The sequence below is a fragment of the Arvicola amphibius genome, chromosome 11, assembly GCF_903992535.2.
Source record: "Arvicola amphibius chromosome 11, mArvAmp1.2, whole genome shotgun sequence".
In the NCBI taxonomy this organism is placed as follows: domain Eukaryota; kingdom Metazoa; phylum Chordata; class Mammalia; order Rodentia; family Cricetidae; genus Arvicola; species Arvicola amphibius.
Genome location: NC_052057.2, coordinates 79,576,033 through 79,599,160, shown reverse-complemented (window position 1 = coordinate 79,599,160; position 23,128 = coordinate 79,576,033). Strand labels below are relative to the sequence as shown.

The 23,128-nt window shown below is 37.3% G+C and overlaps 1 protein-coding gene across 2 annotated transcripts in view; it reads right to left on the bottom strand.

Annotated features, from left to right (window-relative positions):
- Nucleotides 1-23,128, bottom strand: part of Fbxl4 (F-box and leucine rich repeat protein 4) — a 71,863-nt gene that overhangs the window by 37,958 nt on the left and 10,777 nt on the right. Inside the window, exons 3-5 of one of the 2 annotated variants that reach the window (XM_038347649.1) lie at nucleotides 22,123-22,719; nucleotides 10,213-10,555; nucleotides 4,573-4,817 (exon numbers count right to left, since the gene is read on the bottom strand). In XM_038347649.1, coding sequence (XP_038203577.1) covers nucleotides 4,573-4,817; nucleotides 10,213-10,555; nucleotides 22,123-22,634 — 1,100 coding nt within the window. In that variant the 5' untranslated portion in view covers nucleotides 22,635-22,719. The remainder of the gene's footprint in view (nucleotides 1-4,572; nucleotides 4,818-10,212; nucleotides 10,556-22,122; nucleotides 22,720-23,128) is intronic. The other variant, XM_038347648.1, reaches the window with a different exon arrangement.

The window sequence follows — 23,128 nt, the reverse complement described above, 5'->3', positions numbered from 1 at the left end:
TAAATATCTCATATGTGACTCCCAAAGGGGGCACAACCCAGTTTGAGAACCATTGTTCTAAAGGAATATATATATATATATATATATATATATATATATATATATATATATATATAAAAAATACTAAATAACTTGTACCCTAAAATAATTAACATCGCATGAATGAGTATTTTAATATGAGTTTATTCACCACAAAATAAAAGGCAGTGATGATCAAAATCTTTCTGATGCATAGAGATAAAGAGAGAACTAGCTATAAATGTCCATGGTTTCTGAATTTTAAAATTGTTTTGTTACCTGAGCCTACAAGTGTTATAATACAGAATACTTAAGATATTTTTTAATTTCAAATAACTCAGAACATTATTTAATAAATATGTTCCAAAAATAAAACCATTGGGGCTGGAGAGATGGCTCAGTGGTTAAGAGCATTGCCTGCTCTTCCAAAGGTCCTGAGTTCAATTCCCGGCAACCACATGGTGGCTCACAACCATCTGTAATGAGGTTTGGTGCCCTCTTCTGGCCTGCAAACATACACACAGACAGAATATTGTATACATAATAAATAAATAAACAAACAAACAAACAAATATTTTTTAAAAAAAAACAAAAATAAAGCCATTAAACTCCAAACTTCTTAGTTATTCTGTATGGTAGTACCCTTCAATAGTAGCTCTCCTAGTTAGGCTTAATACTGCTGTGATGAACCACCAGGATCAAAGCAAGTTGAGGAGGAAAGGCCTACACTTTCAAATCACAGTCCATCACTGAAGGAAGTCAGGACAGGATCCTAGAAGCAGGAGCTGATGTAGAGCTCATAGCGGGTGTTGCTTACTTGATCTTCATGGCTTGCTTAGCCTGCTTTCTTACAGAACCAGGACAACCCACTTGGGGATGGGATCACCAATAATATTGGGCCTTTCCCATCAATCACTTATTTAAAATTTAAAAAGTGCCCTACAGGCTTGCCCTTAGCATGATTTTATGAAGACATTTGTGCCAAATGGATATAAAATTAGCCAGAACATAGGGATAAGAGAGAAGGAAGTTTCAAAACCGCACTTAATAGAAGCCAGCAAGCCTCACTGGAGGTAGTGCGCCACTGGCCTTGGTATGGAGAAGCAGGGGAATGTGGCTCTATAGATCTGACTGCTATTCCTTCTGCTTCCTTGGTATAGAAGACAGCCAGCCTTCTCCTCCTGCTACCATGCCTCACTCACTCCATCTCTTCCTCATCTTGATGGTCGCAGTCCTCGAGAACTGCAAAACAAAACAACTCCCTTCCCCAAAAGGGTATCTGTCTTATATGAAATCAAATAAGACAATACTTAATAAAGTTCTTGGTTCTAAAAAGCATCCAAACATGTTTCCTAATGAGATGAGTATGAATTATTAAGCAGAGATCTAGAGGCTAGGGATAAAATCCCACATAGAGGAAGGGGTATCAGAGAGACTCGGCACCTACTGAAAAAAAAACTGGCACTGCTAAAGTGGACCCTAGGCTTTTAACAGAATACTATGATTAAGCTTTAAAGCACAAACAGGCAGAGAGGCAAGTGAATACACAAGACCTCAGAGATGGGGATGCAGAGCAAAGTGGAATTAAATAGAATTGATTTTTTCAAGTAATGACATGCATGGGCAGTACTTGTAAATCTGGGGATGGAAGTAGGTTTTAATAACTGGTTAAAATTTTTCTTTATTCCAATTTAACCATTTTTTCTGTTCTTCTGATGATAAGAGATCCTAAAAAGTTTTTTAAAATCTACCCAGTTCTAACTTTCACAAATAAGGTTTTTAGACCACAAATAACAGCAAACTTCTCCCCAAATCCTTATCCAGAACAGCACCAATGGTCTCTGCTGTAAAATGTGCTTTTTTTTCTTTGAAGTATTATATAAATCTTCACAGTAATGCATATAAATAGAGCACCACTTATTCATAGATGATTCATTAATAATCAAGCTATGCATATTTATTGTTTATTCTGAGAAGGCTGCCTCCAAGTCATAATGACTGTCAATTCAGTCAAGTCGAAGAGCCAAAAGCAATCAGCAGACAAAGTTGCAGCATGCCCCTACCCCTACCTTTCTCTCTTTGTATTTAAATATATTTCTAAATGGGAGCAGTGGCTGTGCTCAAAGGAATGCTAGCAAATGTATGGTTTGACTGAATGACATACTGCAGTAAGATAGGGTAACTTAAATGGATATACATATTCTGTGACCCTGGAGACAGCCCCACCACAACAAAGCAAGGTGAACTGAAAACCAGAAGCAGAATTGCTGATGAGAAAGAAGACTGAAGCTCTAACGGCAAACAAGACTCTATCCACTGCCAGTCTAAATAAATAGCACTGTTGAGATTTCTCCTCACAAGCGATGCTTCTTCTCTTGCTTATTCACACTACAGTTTCTGGAAACTTGTTTAATATAACTTCTCCAGTGCACCGGCTGTTGTCATCATCACACACATCACTGTGCCAAAGTCATACCTCAGCTTCTCACCACGACTCTTTTCCTTAACTTCTACAGTCACTAGCTGCCACCCTCTCATTTTGTTTTGTTTTGTTTTTCAAGAAAGGGTTCCTCTGTGTAACCTTGAGTATCCTAGAACTCACTCTGTAGACCAGACTGGTCTTGAACTCAGAGATCTGCCTGCCTCTGCCTCCCAAATTCTGGGATTAAAGGCATGTGCCATCACCACCCAGCCCCAGTCACTTGAAAGTATGCAAAGACTATGCTTATATGTTCATCTTATCTTTTCTTCATTTGTAGAAGGAAGGACTATATCAGATGTCACAAATATCTCTTTACATGGTCAACAATACCTGCTACCATGCCTTGACACATAGGTGAAGCAAGGCTCTACTGAAAATTATTTGTATTACACTTATTCATCATGGGTATCAATATGTGTGGGTGCATGCACACCTTGCAGTTTGTGACAGAGGACAATTGGAGGACTCCATTTTCTCATTCCATCTTGTAGATCCTAGAGATCCAGCTCAAGTTTTCAGCTTAGGCAGCAAGAGCCCTTATCCACTAAGCCATTTTGTCAGCCCTAAATTCCTAATTTTAAAAATAGAAAATTAATTTCTTCAGTGGAATCATTGAGGCATGATCTGGGCCTTTATAATGTAAACCAATATTTACTGACACCCTTGTTCCAGCTCATGCTGTTTGTCTGAAGTTTATGATGAACAGTATATGCTCAAACAGCCATAATTAGCTTCAGTTTTTATCAGTCTTATTAGCAGTGAGGAAACTTTGCAGATGGAATGTTTGAGGCAGAGAGAACCAGCATTAGACTAAGATCCTGCTGAAATTCAAAGACCCCAATACAGAAACTTGGCCTGCAAAGTCCTTTGCAAGGGCAGTGAAAGGTCTGAGAAGTGGCCTCAGAAGCAAAGTCCATCTGGTTTCTCCTGCCTGCGTGTCTCTTCCCCTTAGAATGAGTTACAGAGAGCTGCATTCCTCTTATCCAAGACAGTTTTGAGAAACTTAACTTCATTCTCTCAACTAAAACCACGAAACCTATTATTCTAACTTTTCTTTACCTTACTCCATAGATATGCTCTATGTCCCTAGCAGCACAGACCACAATCCCAGCTGCCTAGGGGCTGAAGGAGGAAGATTCCAAGTCAGATATTTACTTGGACTACAAAGCAGTTCAAAGCCACCTGGGTACTGTAGCAAGACCTTGTCTCAAAATAGAAAGTAAAATCACAGTAACAAGTAGAGCTAGGGATGTACAGATGAGGGCAAGAGCAGTTGTTTGGCGTGTGTGAGGCCTTAGGCGCAGCCCCAGTAACAGGATAAAAGAGTACTATGAATTTAAAATAACAGAGAGTGTCTGAAAGTTCCTACTCCATGTTTGACTTTATGAAAATGATGGGATCATATGGCAATACAAGAATAACTATCAAGGTTAAGAAAAAAGCACCTGTTTGTATCCTATGGAAAATTACTATGGCATTACTAAATGAATATGCACTTCCGCAAGCTTTCAAATGTTTAACAGGTGACATTTAATACCAAGGAAACTAAATGCTTAAATAGAAAGGAGCAGAAACACCTGGGCAGGTCTGCAAGCGCCGTCCTCTATTTAGCATGCAATTTCATTTTCAACATAATTAGCTTAAATGAGCTTCTAAATTTGGGTGATGTATTGCACATGTAATTAAGATTTAATTAAAAATGTTCTGTAATAAATTGTTTTCCATTTCTGACAAATCACATTAGAGAGGTAGATTTTGATTTGGAAATAGTTTTTTAAATGTGTTAATCATCTGTGCTGAAAATACGAGAAAGAAAAAAAGCAGTTCGGTTGAAAGTCATTTGAGACCTAAACAAGAAGTAAAGGATACAGTTGGCCCTTACGTCATTATGAAGTTTAGCTGAGAGGATAGTTAACACTCATTCATTTTTATAAATACCAATATTCTAACCATGAACTCTAATTCTTTTTATTCTTAAAATGTACAAATACAGCTTATAAATTGTACTGTGAGAGCACTTTTCCATAAGTCTAGTCTCTTAATAAAAAGCTTCAACAAGGTTTTGTAAGTACCTGCTAAATCCTGTCACGGAGATGAAACCCCTGTTGCCAGTCCAAGACAGATTAAGCCACTGGACGAGAGCACAGCGAGCCTGTAGGAACTCCAGTGAAGTATCGTCTAGCTTTGCCCAGTATGGCTGCAGATTAAGGTGGATGTACTGCAGAGGATCGCAGCAATGCTGGTGTAGAAGTCTGCAAGTCTGTGCTAATCTACACAGGTCTGGTAGTGAAAGATGATTCAGAATCAGTTGAATGAGCTATATAAAACAGAAAGCCAAGATCATCAAGAGTGAAGAACGGTATCACTTTTTACAAACACATAATGTGCTCTAATAAAGAGCAGTATCACAGTTTCAAGCAATATCTTCACATAGTAGATAAATCAATATTCACCAAAGTGTCCAAATAGAAACAAACTACACATACATTAGATTTTACTGAATTTAAAAACTGCTCAAATTCTCAACTTAAATTGACAACTCATTTTCATACTGTACAAGGATATATACACTAGTAATTGTTGAATAATAAAAATTTTCATGGACAACATTTTCTATATGGCAGATACTGGTTGTAACAATAGAAAAGAGCTTCCACTCAGTTGTGGTGGAATCAGTAAGTAGGATGATTTAATAACACTGACAAAGAGAAGCCCACAGTGTTACTGAAGACCTATGAGGACCTTATTCCAGAGAGCAGGTATACTCCTGTCAGACAAGTGCCATTTAGAGGTGAGGGCAAAGTAGGTGAAGAGAGTCTAGTGGTGAGAATGGGTTACATGGAGCTTCACTTGGATTTATCCTAAAGGAATGAGGGCCGTGGAAAGGATTCAAACTACAGTGGCACAGCAAGCTTGCGAAAGAAAAGGAGTAACACAGGGTACTCCAGGAGCTGAAAGGGAACAGCCAGGAGCTGATACACAATTCTAGAAAAGGGAGAAAAGAGGGACCTCTTAATTTCAGTCATCTTCCAATTAGTCAGAGATTTGCTTTCCAGCTGGGGCTTTCAAAACTAGTTTTCAAAGAACAATGTTTTAAGCAGCCTAAACTGAACCAAGAATCTTAATAAAAAAATTGCACATTAGCTTAAAAAATCTTTAGATGAGAGATGTTAAGTTTTTTAATTTAACAAAGTATCAAACTGAATTTTCTCTGTAAGCAATTATACCCTTTAAAATAAATGATCTTTTTCAACTTATATAAACTCAGCATTAATGTTAGATCAGAATTTCACTGCTTTGAGTCAAATATTCTAACATTCAGATGAACAATATAATCTTTAAAATAAGTTTCAAGATTATAAAACAAGAGCAGTTGCTGATTAACATGCTATATCTAATAAGGCTTGCTATTTATTTTTAGCATTTAAATTAGGCTATAAAAATGACTTGAGGATGTTTGCATGTCTGCATATGTACTTATAAAAATGGAAATAAAAACTATTCGTATAAAAGCTGAAATATTCTATTTGATCAATACTCAATCCATTTTATAGACATTATCTAGACTTCTCCTGTGTCCTTATATAGCTTTCTAAAATCCAGTTTTACCAAACAAACAAAATCCAAAACCACTAAGTGAGCAAGAACCCTCCTCCCCGTCCATGATGATGTAGGTAGCTGATCACCTGTCCCTAAGCACAAATCCCATCATTTCAGGTCAGCTCAAATCGCCCCTTCTCCTGCAGTACTTCTTAGCGATTCCCCACCCCCTGATCCTCAACTTGCTCAATGGCTTTAAGTACCCATGATGCATTCAACAAGAACCCAGTCTCACTGAAGAATCCCTATCATATGCCATGTATTGTTGACTCCCATGGGAGGCCTCATCCTTTCTGAGGAGTGGATAGGAGGGGGGTAAGGAAGGAGATGGGAGGAGAGAAGGGAAGGAAACTGTGGCTGGTCCGTAAAATAAATTTTAAAAATTAATTTTAAAAGAATGCATATCATAATCAAATATTTTAACAAATTTCCATCATCCAGATAACCCTGTAGACATATATAAGCAAAAATATGCAGTTAAAAAATTAGAAAAGTCAAACGCAGAAATGTGGAAATGAGGTAACCTCTCCCCCCAAGCATACACATACATCAGAGAAAAAGTATTATTAACACTTTTTTTCCATTTCTTCCAGATAAATGAACCGTTCTTGGGTATGCACTAAAAGAATGAGACTATGTTTGTTGTTTAGCATCTTGCTTTTATATTCAATGACATACTCTGTAGGTCTTTATCTGTACAAACAGACCCACCTTATTCCATTTCACACACATGACACAATAACAATAAAATAGTTGTTTATTGATGTATTTCCTGCTGTTCTCTTATTACAAATAATACTGCAATATCACTGTGTGTATGTATTATGTATGCATGTTCATCCTGGCAAACTGGCAAATATATCTTGAGAGTAAGTTACACAAATTTAAAAGTTGTTCTGAGTGTTCACATCAATCTATATATTCATAGTGTATATACATATCCATTCACCTATGTGTTTGACAATACTGATATTAAAATGTTACCATTCTGAAAGGCAGAGACGCGGGAACATACTGAACTGTCTTTATCTCTCCAGTCCTCTTCCTCATCATCCACCACCTCCTCTTCATAGTCTCTTTTATTTTTGCGATTGTTGCTAATTACAGAAATTTAATCCCAAGTGTTTTTTTCTTTCCTCTTGGTCTATTCAAGGACTCAGCTATTTATCACCTCTCTCATTTCATTAACCTTCAATGAAACCCAAGTCTACTATAATTTTAGTGTGCATGTTAGAATCAAAGTGAGAATCATGATCACTTTTCCAGAATTTTCTTCATTATTTTCATTTTTCTTAGGTGAACTTTTCATATAAATCTGTTTATATTTCAATTGGGACTTATTAAGTACAGATCTTTAAGAAAAGCTGACGCTGTCTTTGTGGGATCCACGTGCATGTGGATAAACATGCATGACACTTTTGCCTTAGTTTGTCTCTCTACTCAAGGGCATAGTATGACTTAACATTTAATAATCTTTTATGGCCCAGGCATTTCTAAAGCTATGGCTATTTATCTATTACTGTGCAACTGTCAACTTACTTTTATCTCCTAATTCTCCTGAATATTCTAATATGTAATCATCTTGTCTGCAAATGATTTTATAGCCTACTTTTCAAAAATTACACCTTTTCTATGTCTCATGTCTACAGTATTAACTAGAACTTTCACAATGGTATTGTGAAAGTAAGTAATGTTTTTAGATCCAATTTAATTCTGATACCCAATATAACATTCTGAGAAAATAGCATAATATAAAAAGAATGAAAAGTCATCAAAACCATGACACTAACATGTGAAGAAGCTTTTTTGGAGTTTGATTAAATAAAAAAGAATGACAAATTTTAGACTAAATATCCATAGCTCTTAATCACTGCTAATGTAGTATCTAATGTCTATCAAGCTGTGTTCATAGGGACATCTTAGCATAAAGTTCCTTTAGGGGATCACAGTGAACAGAAGATGTGATGTGTTTAAAAGGATCCCAAACAGCTGATCTCCCTGCTCTTGCACCTCTATCTACTCCATAAGACTGCTCAGCCTGTTTTACAGAACTGATGTTTTACGTGAAACCCTTTTCATTACACCTAATCAGTGCCCCTTCACTAATACAGGTTCTGTCTCCTAGCTTCTTCTAGAGAGTGTGTTGCATCATGTATTTGAAACTCTATACAGGCTCTTACCTTTTACTATACAAAGAAGTTAAAATTTCACAATCCACTCCACAGAGAACTTCTGACTCTACTGAAGCTCCCATTGCTTCCTTTCACTGAGAAAGATTACACCTACAAAAAATTTACACATCCTCTCTCTCATTTATACCTCTGTTTTGTTTTTTGTTTTTGTTTTTGTTTTTGTTTTTTCCAGACAGGGTTTCTCTGCGGAGTCCTGACTGCCTGGAACTCACTCTGTAGAACTGGCTGGCTTCAAACTCATAGAGATCCACCTGACTCTGCCTCCCAGAATGTTGGGATTAAAGGCATGCGCTACCACCACCCAGCTCATTTATATATGCTTGATTATGGAATAAAGCACATATATAAAATTGCCTGAATATTATGGGCAATTTCTGAAATATTACCTATTATTCTATAGCCTTTTCTCCCATTCAAAAATTTATACAAAAGTGTAAAACATAACATTATAATCATGCATCTCCTCTAGACTTTCAGCAAATTATTTACTAATTCTAAAGTATCTATGACCCCATCTCAGCCAATTTTGCTAAGCATTGGGGAAACACAGCACCCTGAAGATCACTGGTTGGATGGAGACTGGGCAAACTCTGAGGATGCTCTTTGGTGCAGTGGAGCAGGAGGTTCTGCAATACAAGAGTGGCCCTACTGCTCTTCTCATCTCTGGATAGTTACTTTTCTCTGTCTCCATCATTCCTTTTAATGCTACAAGCTAGGTATTTTATCAAGTTTGGATAAAAGTAAAAATTATTTAAAATGTATTAAATCTAAATTCCTATTTGAACAGCTTTTGGAAGTAGGTGAAAATGGAAAGCAATGCACTTTCTATGGTGAATGCTGCCACACAGACCTCAGAGCCCACGGAGCAGCACTATCACATCTGTGCCCCTCTCCCCCAAACCAATCTTCCCATGCAGCCTCCCTCTCCCAGCTAAGGTATTAATCATCTTGCTTAATCCGTGCTGTTTCTGTCCAGAAAGGCCTGGGTGAAACCTTGGGTCCGTGCCTCTCAACTGACACTGCAGACCCTTAAACTCTATACCGAACAACTTTAGCCACTTTACACAGCAGCTTAACTCTTAACTACTCAACAGATGGAGGTGCTATGACGCCTTGACATTCAAGAGGCTGACTAATCATTCCATGCAAGTTTAGCTACTAGTATCACTATACTGAAAAGTAAAATGCCCATCTAGTTATAAGAATGATATCTGGATGGGTTATTTGGATCTAAAATTGTCATTAAAAAGGAATCACGTTTTATTGAACAATAGACATAAATGCCAGGGCTACCTGACTCCAGGGCATTAGGAACAGCTGCAGAGAGATTTTGGCATCTCATTTCTACAGAATACTCCTGGCATTTGACGTCTAGAGGAAGGGAGGACAAATAACCACAGAAAGTCCCAAAGAGACACACAGAAAAGAAGATTTCAAACTAGGTATCAAACAGGTATTTCTAATAAAAGGAATACTGGGTCAGTCTAGATCAAGGTTTATAGTTTGAATATAGACTAGAGCTGTTAAAGAAGATGGTCCTCAGGGAAGCTGTGACTAGTAAGTGGGATAAACATTCACATACCGATCTTCAATCCAACAGGAATAACGTCAAGCATGAACTGCTATACTACACCACTAAGAGAAGTAAAGTACAGTTTATTATTGGTGTATGTTCTGGTTTCTGACTAAGTACTGACGGAACAACACACATTTAATAGTTTATCCAGAGTCTCTGAAATCAATCCAAAACAAAGTGAAAATTACTTAAAATAAATTTCTTTAGTTTTTTTTCCATACTGAAACCTCTAACATATCAGGTTTTATGTGCCTCACCAATGCTGATACCTAGCAAAACAAGCAATCATTCCAGCATAAAACTCTGTAGTGCTATATCCAATATTGCAACTACTTTTGGCTTACCTCATATGGTAGTTTATCAAAATACCCATTATTTGGCCCATCCCCAAGGGCAGCACTGCTAAACTTTTTGTTAAGGCCGTCCATTCCACAGCCGTCCTTTTCTTCATAGTCATCCTCTAGATCACTCATATCAACAAGGGAAGTCTTGAGAGAGAGCAGGGGCTTCTCATTCGTACCATGGAGCACAACTGCATCTAATTCGGTGTAATAATCCAGAAGAGAACTATTTACTTCCAGTCGTATAAGATTTGTGGGGAAATTTATCTGCTTAATACAAGGTTTAAACTGGCGAGCCTGGGAAGCATTCACCTTCGTAGGTCTCTCTGACCAAAGAATCTCCCACCTGCCAAAGAAAGAAATGCCGCTGCAGTTTAGAATGAGGTGTGCTGGTGCTGCTAGGGTGCATCCCCGACCCAACTCATACAGTGTGAAACAAAGGAAAAATAAGGTGAACAGAGTCAAACACAGAGTCACTTCAAAAATATTATTTTTAAAAATTAAAAATACTAAATGTCAGATATCTCTACTTAAAATATTTTGACAAGTCCTCCAAATTTCGGCTGCATTTCCCCCAAAATTTCACATTGGCTAAAGATGAGAATCAATAGTTAAAGGTATCTGAAGAACCAAATTCAGTATTACAGAATGATAAATACCGAGAGAGAAGACACAGAGGACAAACTGTCCGCTGTGCACGTTCTCCAGTCAGAAGCAAAGCCGATCCTTTTACTTAACAAAGGTCTCCTCTCCAGCATTTCTATTTTTGTTACTAGCCTCTTACAAAACTCAAAATTCCATGTTCCTTTTGTGTATAGGAGGGCATGTGTGTGTGGAGGCCGAAGGATAACCATGAGTATCATTCCTCAATCACCACCCACTTTATTCTGTTTAGTTTTTAATCACCGTCTCCATTTCTGCCCACACTGAGCTCACAAGTGCACACGACCATGCCTGGCAGTGTTCTGGGAAGGAAAATCAGGTCCTCAGCACTTTACTGACCCAACCATCTCCTTAGCCTTCAAGAAATGTTTTCCTGTTCTTGAAATTCAGTCATTAAATTCTCTCCAGATTTCAGGAAACTGTCTCATATGCCCTTATCCTGAATAGCCATTTCATTATTCTTTTAGCCATACCTATATCCCTAATATGTAGCAAGTATCTAACAAATAGCAAAAGAATAACATCCTCCCCTGTCCTCACAATAGGACTCCCACTTCTCCGGCAAACTACCCTTACTTTTTTCTCAGCACATTTATAACTAGCTCATTCCAGTGGAATGTCCAATGTACTTCTATTACTATCCCATGTCCATGCAGAGCTTCTTATAAAATTTTTCTTCAAAATCCATGTCTCCTGCCTAGTTCTGCACACCTGCAGCAGCCTCCCCTCCCTCTCTGTCCTCATTCCCAGAAACTAAGCGGACCCCACCACTTCCTCCTAGCCCATCCCCATTCCTAAACGTCAGCTCCAAAAATCTATAATTAATTAATTAATTAAAATAAATTAAATTAGAATTACACCAGACTTCTCAGTGGATACTCTGAAAACAAAAGAGCCTGGGGCAGATGTGCTGCAGATTCCAAGAAACTATAGTTGCCAGCACAGATTACTATATCCACCAAAACTTTCAATCACCAGAGATTGAGAAAATAACACATTACATGATAAAACCAAATTTAATCAGGATCAAAATAATACAAAATAATATAAAAGCAGCCATGCTAGAAGAAAAAAATCTAACCAAAAGAGGTTCACTACATAAAAGAGAGAAAAGAATAATAAGAAAACAGGAAATAAATAATCCCAGACAAGCAATGTCAAAAAGGGAAACACACACACACACAAACATCACACACACACATACACACACACACACACACACACACCATCATCACTATCACCATCATTGGTCACTGATATGTCTCAACATCAATAGTCTCAACTCCCCAATAAAAAGAAACACACAGACTAACAGAATGGATGTGAAAACAGTATCCATCCTTCTGCTACATCCAAGAAACACATCATAACATCAAGGATAGACATCACCTCAGGGTGAAATGATGGGAAAAGATTACAAATAGACAGACCTAAGAAGAAAGCTGTTGCAGCAATCTTAATTTATGAAATTATGAAATTAAGACTTCCTAGAATTCAATGAAAATGAAGGCACAATGTTATGCAAACCTATGGGACACTATGAAAGCAGTGCTAAGAAAGTTCATAGCACTAAGAGCCCACATTAAAAAAAATGGAGAAAGCTCATTCAGTGACTTAACAGCACACCTGAAAGCTCTAGAGCAAAAAGAAGCAGACTCACCAAGGACAAGTAGAAGACAGGAAATAATCAAATTGAGTGCTGAAATCAACAAAATAGAAACAAAGAAAACAATACAAAGAATCAAAGAAACAAAGAGCTGGTACTTTGAGAAAATCAACAAGATTGACAAACCCTTATCCAAACTAATCAAAAGGCAGAGAACATGCAAATTAACAAAATCAGAAATAAAAAGAGGGACATAACAACAGACACTGAGGAAATTGAGAGAATCATTAGGTCATACTACAAAAACGTATACTCCACAAAATTGGAAAAGGTAAATGAAACGGACAATTTTCTATATAGATACCATATATCAAAATTAAATCAAGACCAGGTGAGCAATTTAAATAGACCTATAACTTACAAGGAAATAGAAGTTGTCATCAAAAACCTCCCAACCAAAAAATGCCCAAGGCCAGATGGTTTAAGAGCAGAATTCTACCAGAACTTCCAAGAACTAATACCTATACTCCTCAAAGTGTCCCACATAATAGAAACAGAAGGAACATTGCCAAACTCTTTTTATGAGGCTACAGTTACCCCGATACCAAAACCACACAAAGACTAGTTTCTTTAACCAAGAAAGAGAATTACAGACCAACCTCAATCATGAACATGGATGTAAAAATACTGACAAACAGAATCCAAGAATACATAAAAAAAATTCATCCACCATGATCAAGTAGGCTTCATCCCAGAGATTCAGGACTGGTTCAACATACAAAATCTATCAATGTAATCCATCATATAAATAAACTGAAAGAAAAAAATTAGATGCTTAAAAAGCATTTGACAAAATCCAATACCCCTTCATGATAAAGGTCTTGAAGAGATCAGGAATACAAGGAACACAACTAAATATAATAAAAGCAATATACAGCAAGCTGACAGCTAACATCCAATTAAATGGTGAGAAACTCAAAGCCATTCCACTAAAATCAGGAACAAGACAAGGCTGTCCACTCTCTCCATATCTCTTCAACATAGTTCTTAAAGTTCTGGCTATAGCAATAAGACAACAAAAGGAGATCAATGGAATTCAAATTGGAAATGAAGAAGTCAAACTTTCATTATTTGCAAATGATATGACAGTATATATAATTGACCCCAAAAACTCTACCAAAGAACTCCTACAGCTGATAAATACCACCAGTGATGTGACAGAATACAAGACCAAATCAAAAAAGTCAGTAGCCCTCCTATATACAAATGATAAAAAGCTGAGAGGGAAATCAGAGAAACAACACTTTTCACAATATCCACAAATAACATAAAATATTCTGGGGTAACACTAACCAAAGAAGTGAAAGACCTATTCAACAAGAACTTTAATCTTTAAAGAACGACATTAAAGAAGATACCAGAAAATGGAAAGATCTCCCATGCTCTTGGGTAGGTAGGATCAACATAGTAAAAAAAATGGCAATCCTACCGAAAGCAATTTATAAATTCAATACAGTCACCATCAAAATCCCAACACAATTCTTCACAGACCTTGAAAGAACAATAATCAACTTCATATGGAAATCAAAAACCCAGAATAGCCAAAACAATTCTATACAATAAAGGAACTTCCAGAAGGATCACCATCACTGACATCAATCTCTATTACAGAGCTACAGTAAGGACTGGCATAAAAACAAGGAGGTTGACCAATGGAATTGAATTGAAGACCCAGATATTCATCCATACACCTATGGACACCTGATTTTTGACAAAGAAACTAAAATTATATAATGGAAAAAAGAAAGTATCTTCAACAAATGATGTTGACATAACTGGATGTCAACATGTAGAAGAATGGAAATAGATCCATATCTATCACCATGCATAAAACTCAAGTCCAAATGGACTAAAGACCTCAATATAAATCTGACCACACTGAAAAAGTGGGAAGTAGTCTTCAATATATGGCACAGGAGACCATTTCCTAAATATAACCCCAGTAACACAGACAATAAGAGCAACAATAAATAAATGGGACCTCCTGAAACTGAGAAGCTTCTGTAAAGCAAAGGACACAGTAAATAAGACAAAAAGGCAGCCTACTGAAAGGAAAAAGATCTTCACCATCCCCACATCAGACAGAGGACTGATCTCCAAACTATATAAAGAACTCAAGAAATTAGACATCAAAATTCTAAATAACTCATTTAAAAGATGGGGTACAGAACTAAGCAAAGAATTCTCAACAGAAGAATTTCAAATGGCCAAAAGATACTTAAGGACATGTTCAACTTCCTTAGCTATCAGGAAAATGCAAATAAATCAAAACAACTCTGAGATACCATCTTACACCTGTCAGAATGGATAAAATCAAGAACATGAATGATAACCTATGCTGGAGAGGATGTGGAGTAAGGGGAACACTCATCAATTGCTGGTGGGAATGCAAAATTGTACAACCACTTTAGATATTAGCAGTTTCTCACTCATAAGTGGTTTTTAAATGTAAAGCAAAGAAAACCAGTCTACAAATCACAACCCCAAAGAATTTAGACAACAATGAGGACACCAAGAGAGACTTACATAGATCTAATCTACATGGAAAATAGAAAAAGACAAGATCTCCTGAATAAATTGGGAGCATGGGGTCCTTAAAGGAGGGGAGAGACAGGGAGGGGAGAGGCAGGGAGAAGAGCAGAGAAAAATGTAGAGTTCAATAAAAATCAATTAAAAATTGATTAATTAATTAATGCAAAAATTCATGATCAAGTAGACTTCATCCCAGAGATGAAGGGATGGTTAAACATGTATAAATCAATAAATGTAATCCACCATATAAACAAACTGAAAGACAAGAACTATATGATCATCTCATAAGATACAGAAAATTTACTTAAAATTAAATTCAAAACCCCTCCATTACTAAATTCCTAGAGAGATTAGGCATAATCTCTCTACAAGGGATAAGCCTAAATATAATAAAGGCAGTTTACAACAAGACTACTGCCAACATCAACTTAAATTAGAGAAACTCAAAGTAATTCCACTAAAATCAGGGACAAGTCAGCCCACTCTCTTCATACATAGAGGACTTATCTAAAGCATTACGACAACACAAGGAAATCAAGGGTATAAAATTGGGGAAAAAAAAGAAGTCAAGGTACCTTTATTTGCAGATGTATACACATTAATGACCCTAAAAATTTCAACAAAGTTTCCATATCCAACAACTAATAAACATTTTGAGTAAAGTAGCTGGATATAGAGTAAATTAAAAAAAAAAACAGTACCCTCCAATATATAAATGATAAATGGACAAAGAAATCGGGGAAACAACACTTTTCACAATAGTCTCAAATAATATAAAATAGCTTGGGGTAACTCTAACCAAGGAAGCAAAGACTTCTACAATAAAAATGCCAAGTCGTTGAAGATAGAAATTAAAGATATTAGAAGATGGAAAATTCTATGCTCATAGATCAGTAGTATTAATACAGTAAGAATGGCCATCCTAACAAAAGCAACCTGCAGATTCAATTTAATATCCACCAAAATTCCAACACAATTCTTTGAAAGACAGACTTTGAAAGGACAGTTCTCAACTTCATAAGAAAAAAAAATCCAGGATAGCATAAATAAATAAAATAATAAAATAACTACATGAGACATCACCATCCCAATTTCAAGCTGTACTACAAAGTTACACTGATAAATACTGCGTGGTATTGGCACAAAAAGTTACATCAATCAATGGTATTGAATTGAAAACCCAGACATAAATCCAAACACCTATGGACACCTTATGTTTATAAAGAAACACACATTGGAGTGAAAAAAAAAAGACAGCATCTTCAACAAATGATGCTGGTCAAAGTGGATAGCTATATGTAGAAGAATTCAAATAAATCCCTACTTTTCACCCTGCACAAAACTCAATAACCAATGGATCAAAGACCTCAACATAAAGCCAGATAAACTAAGCTGGGAAGAAGAGAGAGTGGGGAACAGCTTCAAATTCACTGGAACAGGAAAAGACTTTCTCAAGAACACTGTTACCACAGGCAGTAAGATCAACAATTAATAAATGAGACCTCATGACTGAGAAGTCTGCACGGCAAAGGACACTGTCATATAGAAAAAGCAGCAGTCAACAGTATAGGTACAGATTTTACCAAATACACGTCTGACAGATGGCTAATATCCAAAATATATAAAGAACTCAAAAAGCTAGATATCAAAAAAAGATAAACTAATTAAAAAATGGGGCACAGTTCTAAACAGAAAATTCTCAACAGAAAAATCTCAAATGGCTGAAAAAACACTTAAAGAAATGTTCAACATCCTTAGCCATCAGAGAAATGCAAATCAAAACTACACTGAGATTGCATCTTACGCCTGTTATAATGGTTAATATCAATAAAATAAGCGATAGCTCATGCTTGTGAGGATGTGGAGCATGTGTGATGCTGGTGGGAGTGTAGACTTGTACAGCCACTGTGAAAATCAGTGTGGAGGTTCCTCAGGAAGATGGGAGTCTATGATTCTTGAGCATATACCCAAACAATGTTTCATCCTACCCACAGAAACACTTGCTCAACTCTATTTCACTGATGCTCTATTGATAATAGCCAGAAAATGGAAAACAACCTAGATGCCCCTCAACAGAAAAATTGATCAAGAATATACGGTACATTTGCACGAAGGATTATTACTCGGCTGTTTGAAAAAATGAAATCATGAATTTTGAGACAAATGGATGAAATTAGAAAAAAAAATCACCTTGTATGAGTTATCCCAGACCCAGAAAGATAAAATGGTTTGTATTCACTTAAATGTTCTATTGCTGTGAAGAAACACATGCCCATGGTAACTCTTATGATGGAAAGCATTTAATTGGGGCTTGCTTACAATTCAGAGATTCATCCATTATCAGCATGGTAAGAAACATGGTAGTACACAGGAAGAAATGATGCTGGAGAAGGAACAGAGAGTTCTACATCTAGATTGGCAGGCAGCAGGAAGAGAGAGTGTCACTGGACCTAAAACCCCAACACCCACAGTGAAAGACTTCCTACAACAAGGCCATACCTCCTAATCCCCCTCAAGTAGTGCCACTGCCTAATGCCAAAGCATTCAAATATATGAGCCTATGGGGGCCTTACCTTTTCAAATTATCACATTTTATTCCCCTGACCCCACTGGCTTATAGCCCTATCACAAGGTAAGCATGCATTCAGACCAACTTCAAAAGTTCCTATAGTCTAAAACAGTCTCAACACTGTATAATAGACCAAAGTTCAAAGTCTCTTCTGAGACTCAAGGCAATCTTTTAAGTGTAACCCCTGCAGAATAAAAAAATCAAAAAGTTGATCACATACTTCCAACATGACAAAATTTTATTCTTATTTATTGTTGACTAATATCGACTGATCATATATGTCCTGTTTTCTTTATCAGTTCATCTGTTGCTGAGCACTTAGGCTGATTCTGTATCTGAGCTACTATGAACAGTGCTGCAGTGGCCATGGGAATACGACTGTTTCTGGTTAGATGATTTTGCATATGTTCTGAAGTGGAATGCTCCATGGGAATTCCAGTAAACTTATCCCCAGAGGGATTAAGAACCATAAAACAAGGAACAGTAACAGGAACTTTTATAGTTCATAGACCGTAATAATCACCCCTCTCTGTTATCCTTAGGTTTTCTTCTGAAGATTAAAAACAAAACACATTCCATAAAAGACCTTGCATTTGAACTTAGAAACATCAGTCCAGGCCATCGCTAACTGGAAAGTAACAAGCTGCCATTCTCTGTGAAAGGTCTGGCCAATTCTGACTTCATGATAAAATCACGGTCCTTGAGCTACAAGGACAAGAGAACTGGACTTGGCAATTCATGAAACTGCTGTTTAAGCAACTTTCTTTGGCAGCAAATTCTCCCATGGCAGCCTCTGCGGCTCTCCTAACTTCTCTGCATTTTAAAAGTGTTTTGAGCACTCAAAAAACAAACAAATCTCTACGCTTTATCCCCAAATAATATAATCCTAGTTTCTTTAGTATGACATAAATTTGTTTTCTTCCCAACCTTCTTTCTCTTTTTTCCAAACTGGAAATCCGAGCTAGTCTATTTTCTGATCCTCAGCCACGGGTCACTGTGTACTATCTCTTTTCCTTTCCTTTTAAGAAGGCACTAGGCAAAAAGCCCAAAAGACACTGAAATCTAGCAGAACCGCCTATAACTTCCTATGCTGTTGGCAAACAATGAAAATCACAAAAAATAGGAAAGCATGGCTTTTAAATTTTTGAGTGTTTGAGACTGTACAAAGTTCATTCCTGCATACAATTCCTGGACTACTCCAACACATTCTTTTACCTAAGTGTTTGTTTTAACTCCTAAAGGTCATGAAACTGGTCAATTAAAACAAGAGGCAACTGTCAAGACATGACAGCTCTCTTGACCACAAGAGAAAGGGAACTACCTTTTTACGCAAATACAAAGGCACATGAATAATTGTAAAACTGTTCTTTATTCAAGATTCATGCTCATTTCATGTAAGTGATAGTAATTTGATGATAAATGGTATTATTATTTCATTTGTCTTCTAATGCCTATGTATTTAGAAAGTAAGTGGTCTGACAATTATCATGTATTCTAGTTGGCAGCAGCTGACTCCTTTCTCCCACTCCTTGCTGGTGTCTCCCAGAACACGTCCACAGTAAATAACTGCACAGGAGTAGGAATCTTCCCATAGCGTCTAGAACACTACAGTCAAGACAGCTCTGAGTACTCAAATTCCAGAAAACATTGTTTAGAACGTAAATCATTCTTCTGAGGTTTGCAGCCCCCAATAGCTTTGGCTTTTCTCACTTCTTCAAACACTGATCTCACCATTGAAGGTGCTATCCTTCTCTACCGTTCTTACCCCTGATGGAGTTACCCTCCACCCTGCATAAGTTCACTTTCTTGAAGAAGAAACTTCTAGGTTAGACTTCCCAGAGCTCCACACACATCAAGTTTTTCTCTGGCCAGCACATATCCCCAAAAATGTCCCAGCCTCTTCCAGGATGGCCTATAAGCTCAGAACAAAAGCCATCTTTGTGTGCTTTGTTTCCAGCAGAGAAAGGATGTCCAATGAATGTTTCCCACTGTCTAAGGAAACACACCCAAATGGTAAGAGTCACTGAATCTGAGCAGAACTGTAGATACCTTTCTTTTTGTTTTGTTTTAGACAATGAAGCATCTATTAAGCTCACAATCAGTGAAACTTAAAGAAGCCTTTCTTGAGCTTCGTGTTGGAGGTTCCTGTCTGTAAACCCAGCACTTGGAATAGGAGGAAGGAGGACTGCTGTGAGTTCCAGGCCAGCCTGGGGCTAGAATGAAACCCCAAAAACCAAAACAAAACAACATTTCTAATACTGCAGGAATAAACATTGATCTGACTCCTTTTCTCTTAATATTCATTCAAGTTTTCTGAGGAATAAAGCTAAAATATAATCAGTAAAGCAAATCAGAGGCATCTACAAATTAAGTTTTAAAATTACACAATATAATCAACTATGCAGCAATGCCTGGGATCAGAGAAAAGACAGCACGTGTTCCATAGATCTCAAATCTGTTCACAGTTTTAAAAATGCAAAGAACTTCATAAGTAAAGAATGACAATATTATAAATAATTCTCATATGAGAAAAGATACAAATTCTTGCTTTTTTTCTTTCAGGAAATAGCCTATATATAAAGCATTGATGGTTTTGTATTTTCATTAGCAATACTGTACACAATAAATTATCAAAGTAGGTTCCAGTAATACTTGAGCTGACCTCTGTAATTGTTTGGTGGCAAGATAGGAACTTGCCTTAGAACTAAGGACAGAGACACAAGCCAGCAGTGTGTCTTGGGAACTGCTCTCCACTTTGCTTCTCCTACACTAGCACTGGGGTCCCACAGTTCATTGGTACCTGCTAAAAAAGGGCCTATGAACCACTGTCAGCTCGAATAAGCTCATAGGGCAAAGGTTTTTATTCTGTACATGCTGCTGATGTATTCTCAATACTCAAAACAAGACGGAACATGACCGACACTATGAGCAATGAATGCATAGCTAAGATTGACATAAAGATCTGAAAACTGAAGGATCAATAAGCAACAGAAAAATAGACAAAACAATGATCAGATAAGCCGAGGAAAAGGTTATATAAATGGTTCTTAGATATAGGAAAAGATATTCCACCTCAGAGACAACAAAAGAATTTTAACAAAGATAATAAAACATAACATTTTCACCTAATAAATTACAAAACTATGAAATTTATTAATACTGCAAGTCTTTTGGCAAAGCTATCCTACATTTCTTGTGGAAATATAAACAGGTACAGACCCTTTCGAGGGAAGTTTGGCTCCATGCATCAAAATACAAATTTGTACCCTCTTGGTCAAGCATTTCTTCTGAGACTGACGAAAGAAGGAAGCCATGTGTGGTAACTTTATTCTCTGCATTAATGTATAATAGCAGAAGACTGGCAAAAGCTAAGTGCCTATCGGTTAAGGAGTAGTTAACAAACAGGATACACAGGTGGGACACATTACATGCAGCTATAGGAAAGAAACAAAGGAGCATTCTGCTTCATGAATACTGCTCAGGAGAGAAACAAGCCAGATACAAAATGACCTGAGTAGTAATTATTGTGTAGACAAAGAAAAATGCAAAATGTATTTGATTCCGTTATATCTGCACAGCAAAATGAAACAATACAAAGAAAACCTTACAAGAGGGGAAAGGGTGGGTTGCAGGCACCTGGAGAGCACATGTATGGAGGGCTATGTTGTGATCATTTAGACAACTAACCTATGAGAGCATATCACTTCCTTAAGGAATTATATATGGGCGGTGGTGGCGCACGCCTTTAATCCCAGCACTCGGGAGGCAGAGGCAGGCGGACCTCTGAGTTCGAGGCCAGCCTGGTCTACAAGAGCTAGTTCCAGGACAGGCTCTAGAAACTGCAGGGAAACCCTGTCTCGAAAAACAAAAAAAAACAAAACAAAACAAAACAAAAAAAAAAAAAAAAAGGAATTATATAAAAGCAAGAGTCGGGTGTTGCTCTACAGGTTAATGATATAAACAGACTGCTGGGGGAACACAGCAATTCCTTAGAAGTTAGCATTTATTTTTAAATGACTGTGCTGACCATGAAAGCAGTCACCTACCATCAAGGCTAACCTGCTAAGGCATCACTCCATAGGCCTATTTTGATTGCACTTAAAAGTACTTAAAACAATTAGCATGACACTGGTTGAAACTCAGTTTAGAAATACTGATACCCACTGACACGCAGATAGCATCTGGTCCCCATTGTGTTAAACTATGCTTTTCATTTATGGTGAATTCTGTGACAAGCAAATAACACGAACTATGATCATAACGTGTGGTGTTTTAGGTAAGAAACATGCACTAAATTTTCATGTGACTGATCTCTCTTCTTCATCGGGACCTTAAAAAATAAATCTCAAAACCATAGGTGTTTAAGTGACTGCAGAGGATGTTGCCGAAAAGAAAACAGAAAGGAAAAATACACCTCCAGTACTGGCACAACCACTTCCATCCACATGACTCGGATCATTAACAATGAGAAAATGAGTCTCACCTTACTTCCGTTGGGGGGCTTGGGGAGTAGGGATTTGCGGAACAAGCCAGAATTCTGATGACCGCTCCGGGATGGTAGGTTTCCAGGACATGAACAGCTGTAGGATACACTTGGTGCTCAAAAGTAAGTTCCACGTAGTCCTGGCTCTGAAAATCGGATGGTGTTCTTCTGAAGGGCAAGGAGGCGCTAGGACACTGATCCCACCATGTTCCGTACGTTCGGAACACAGCTGTCTGAGTAAAGTCACCAGAACTTGGGAAGACATTTGGTACACCTGCCAAATTCCACATGGTATAGGACAAGCTATTCTCACTGCCATAGTGGGAACTGAAATCCACCACTTCTTTGGCATACTGGACCACCTCTGCATTGAGAGGGGAAGTCCGGCTGTTTGACACTACAGTCCTATGGCTGTTCATCATATCTCCTCTTGTAGCTGTCCTGGCTCGGCGCCGAAGGCACATATAATAAAACATGGTCAGAACTGTTAACATGGGAAAGACTGGTGACATCTAGTCGTGAATTATGAAGCTTCAAAAGGTCAGGTGTCCTCAGTGAGATGCATGAATTCTGAAGGATGGTCTACAAAATGAATGGCTTGGTGAAGTAAAATAATTTAAATAAGCGAGAAAGAAAAAAGCATGGATACAGCAACAAAGAGGCTTATCCCCAGTGTCATTTCCCAAAATGAAATTGAAAATGCAAGTTTTCAACTACAAATATCATCTCTGGCATGAACAATTTACCAAATGTAATTTGTAAGAAACTTGTATACATAAGTTTATGCTAAAGGGAGAACAAACTGCTAATATAAGGCAATGAAAGACATATGAATCCCAAAGCCATATTTTATATAAAATAATCAAAATTCAAGAAATACCAAATCCTTGAACTTTTAAAATTAGTTATTGAAAATGCATGATGAACTATTAAAACATTACTTTTACCCCAAATCATCTTAGGCCCTGACATGTTAACCTCCTATTGTTAAGCACCACAAGCACCT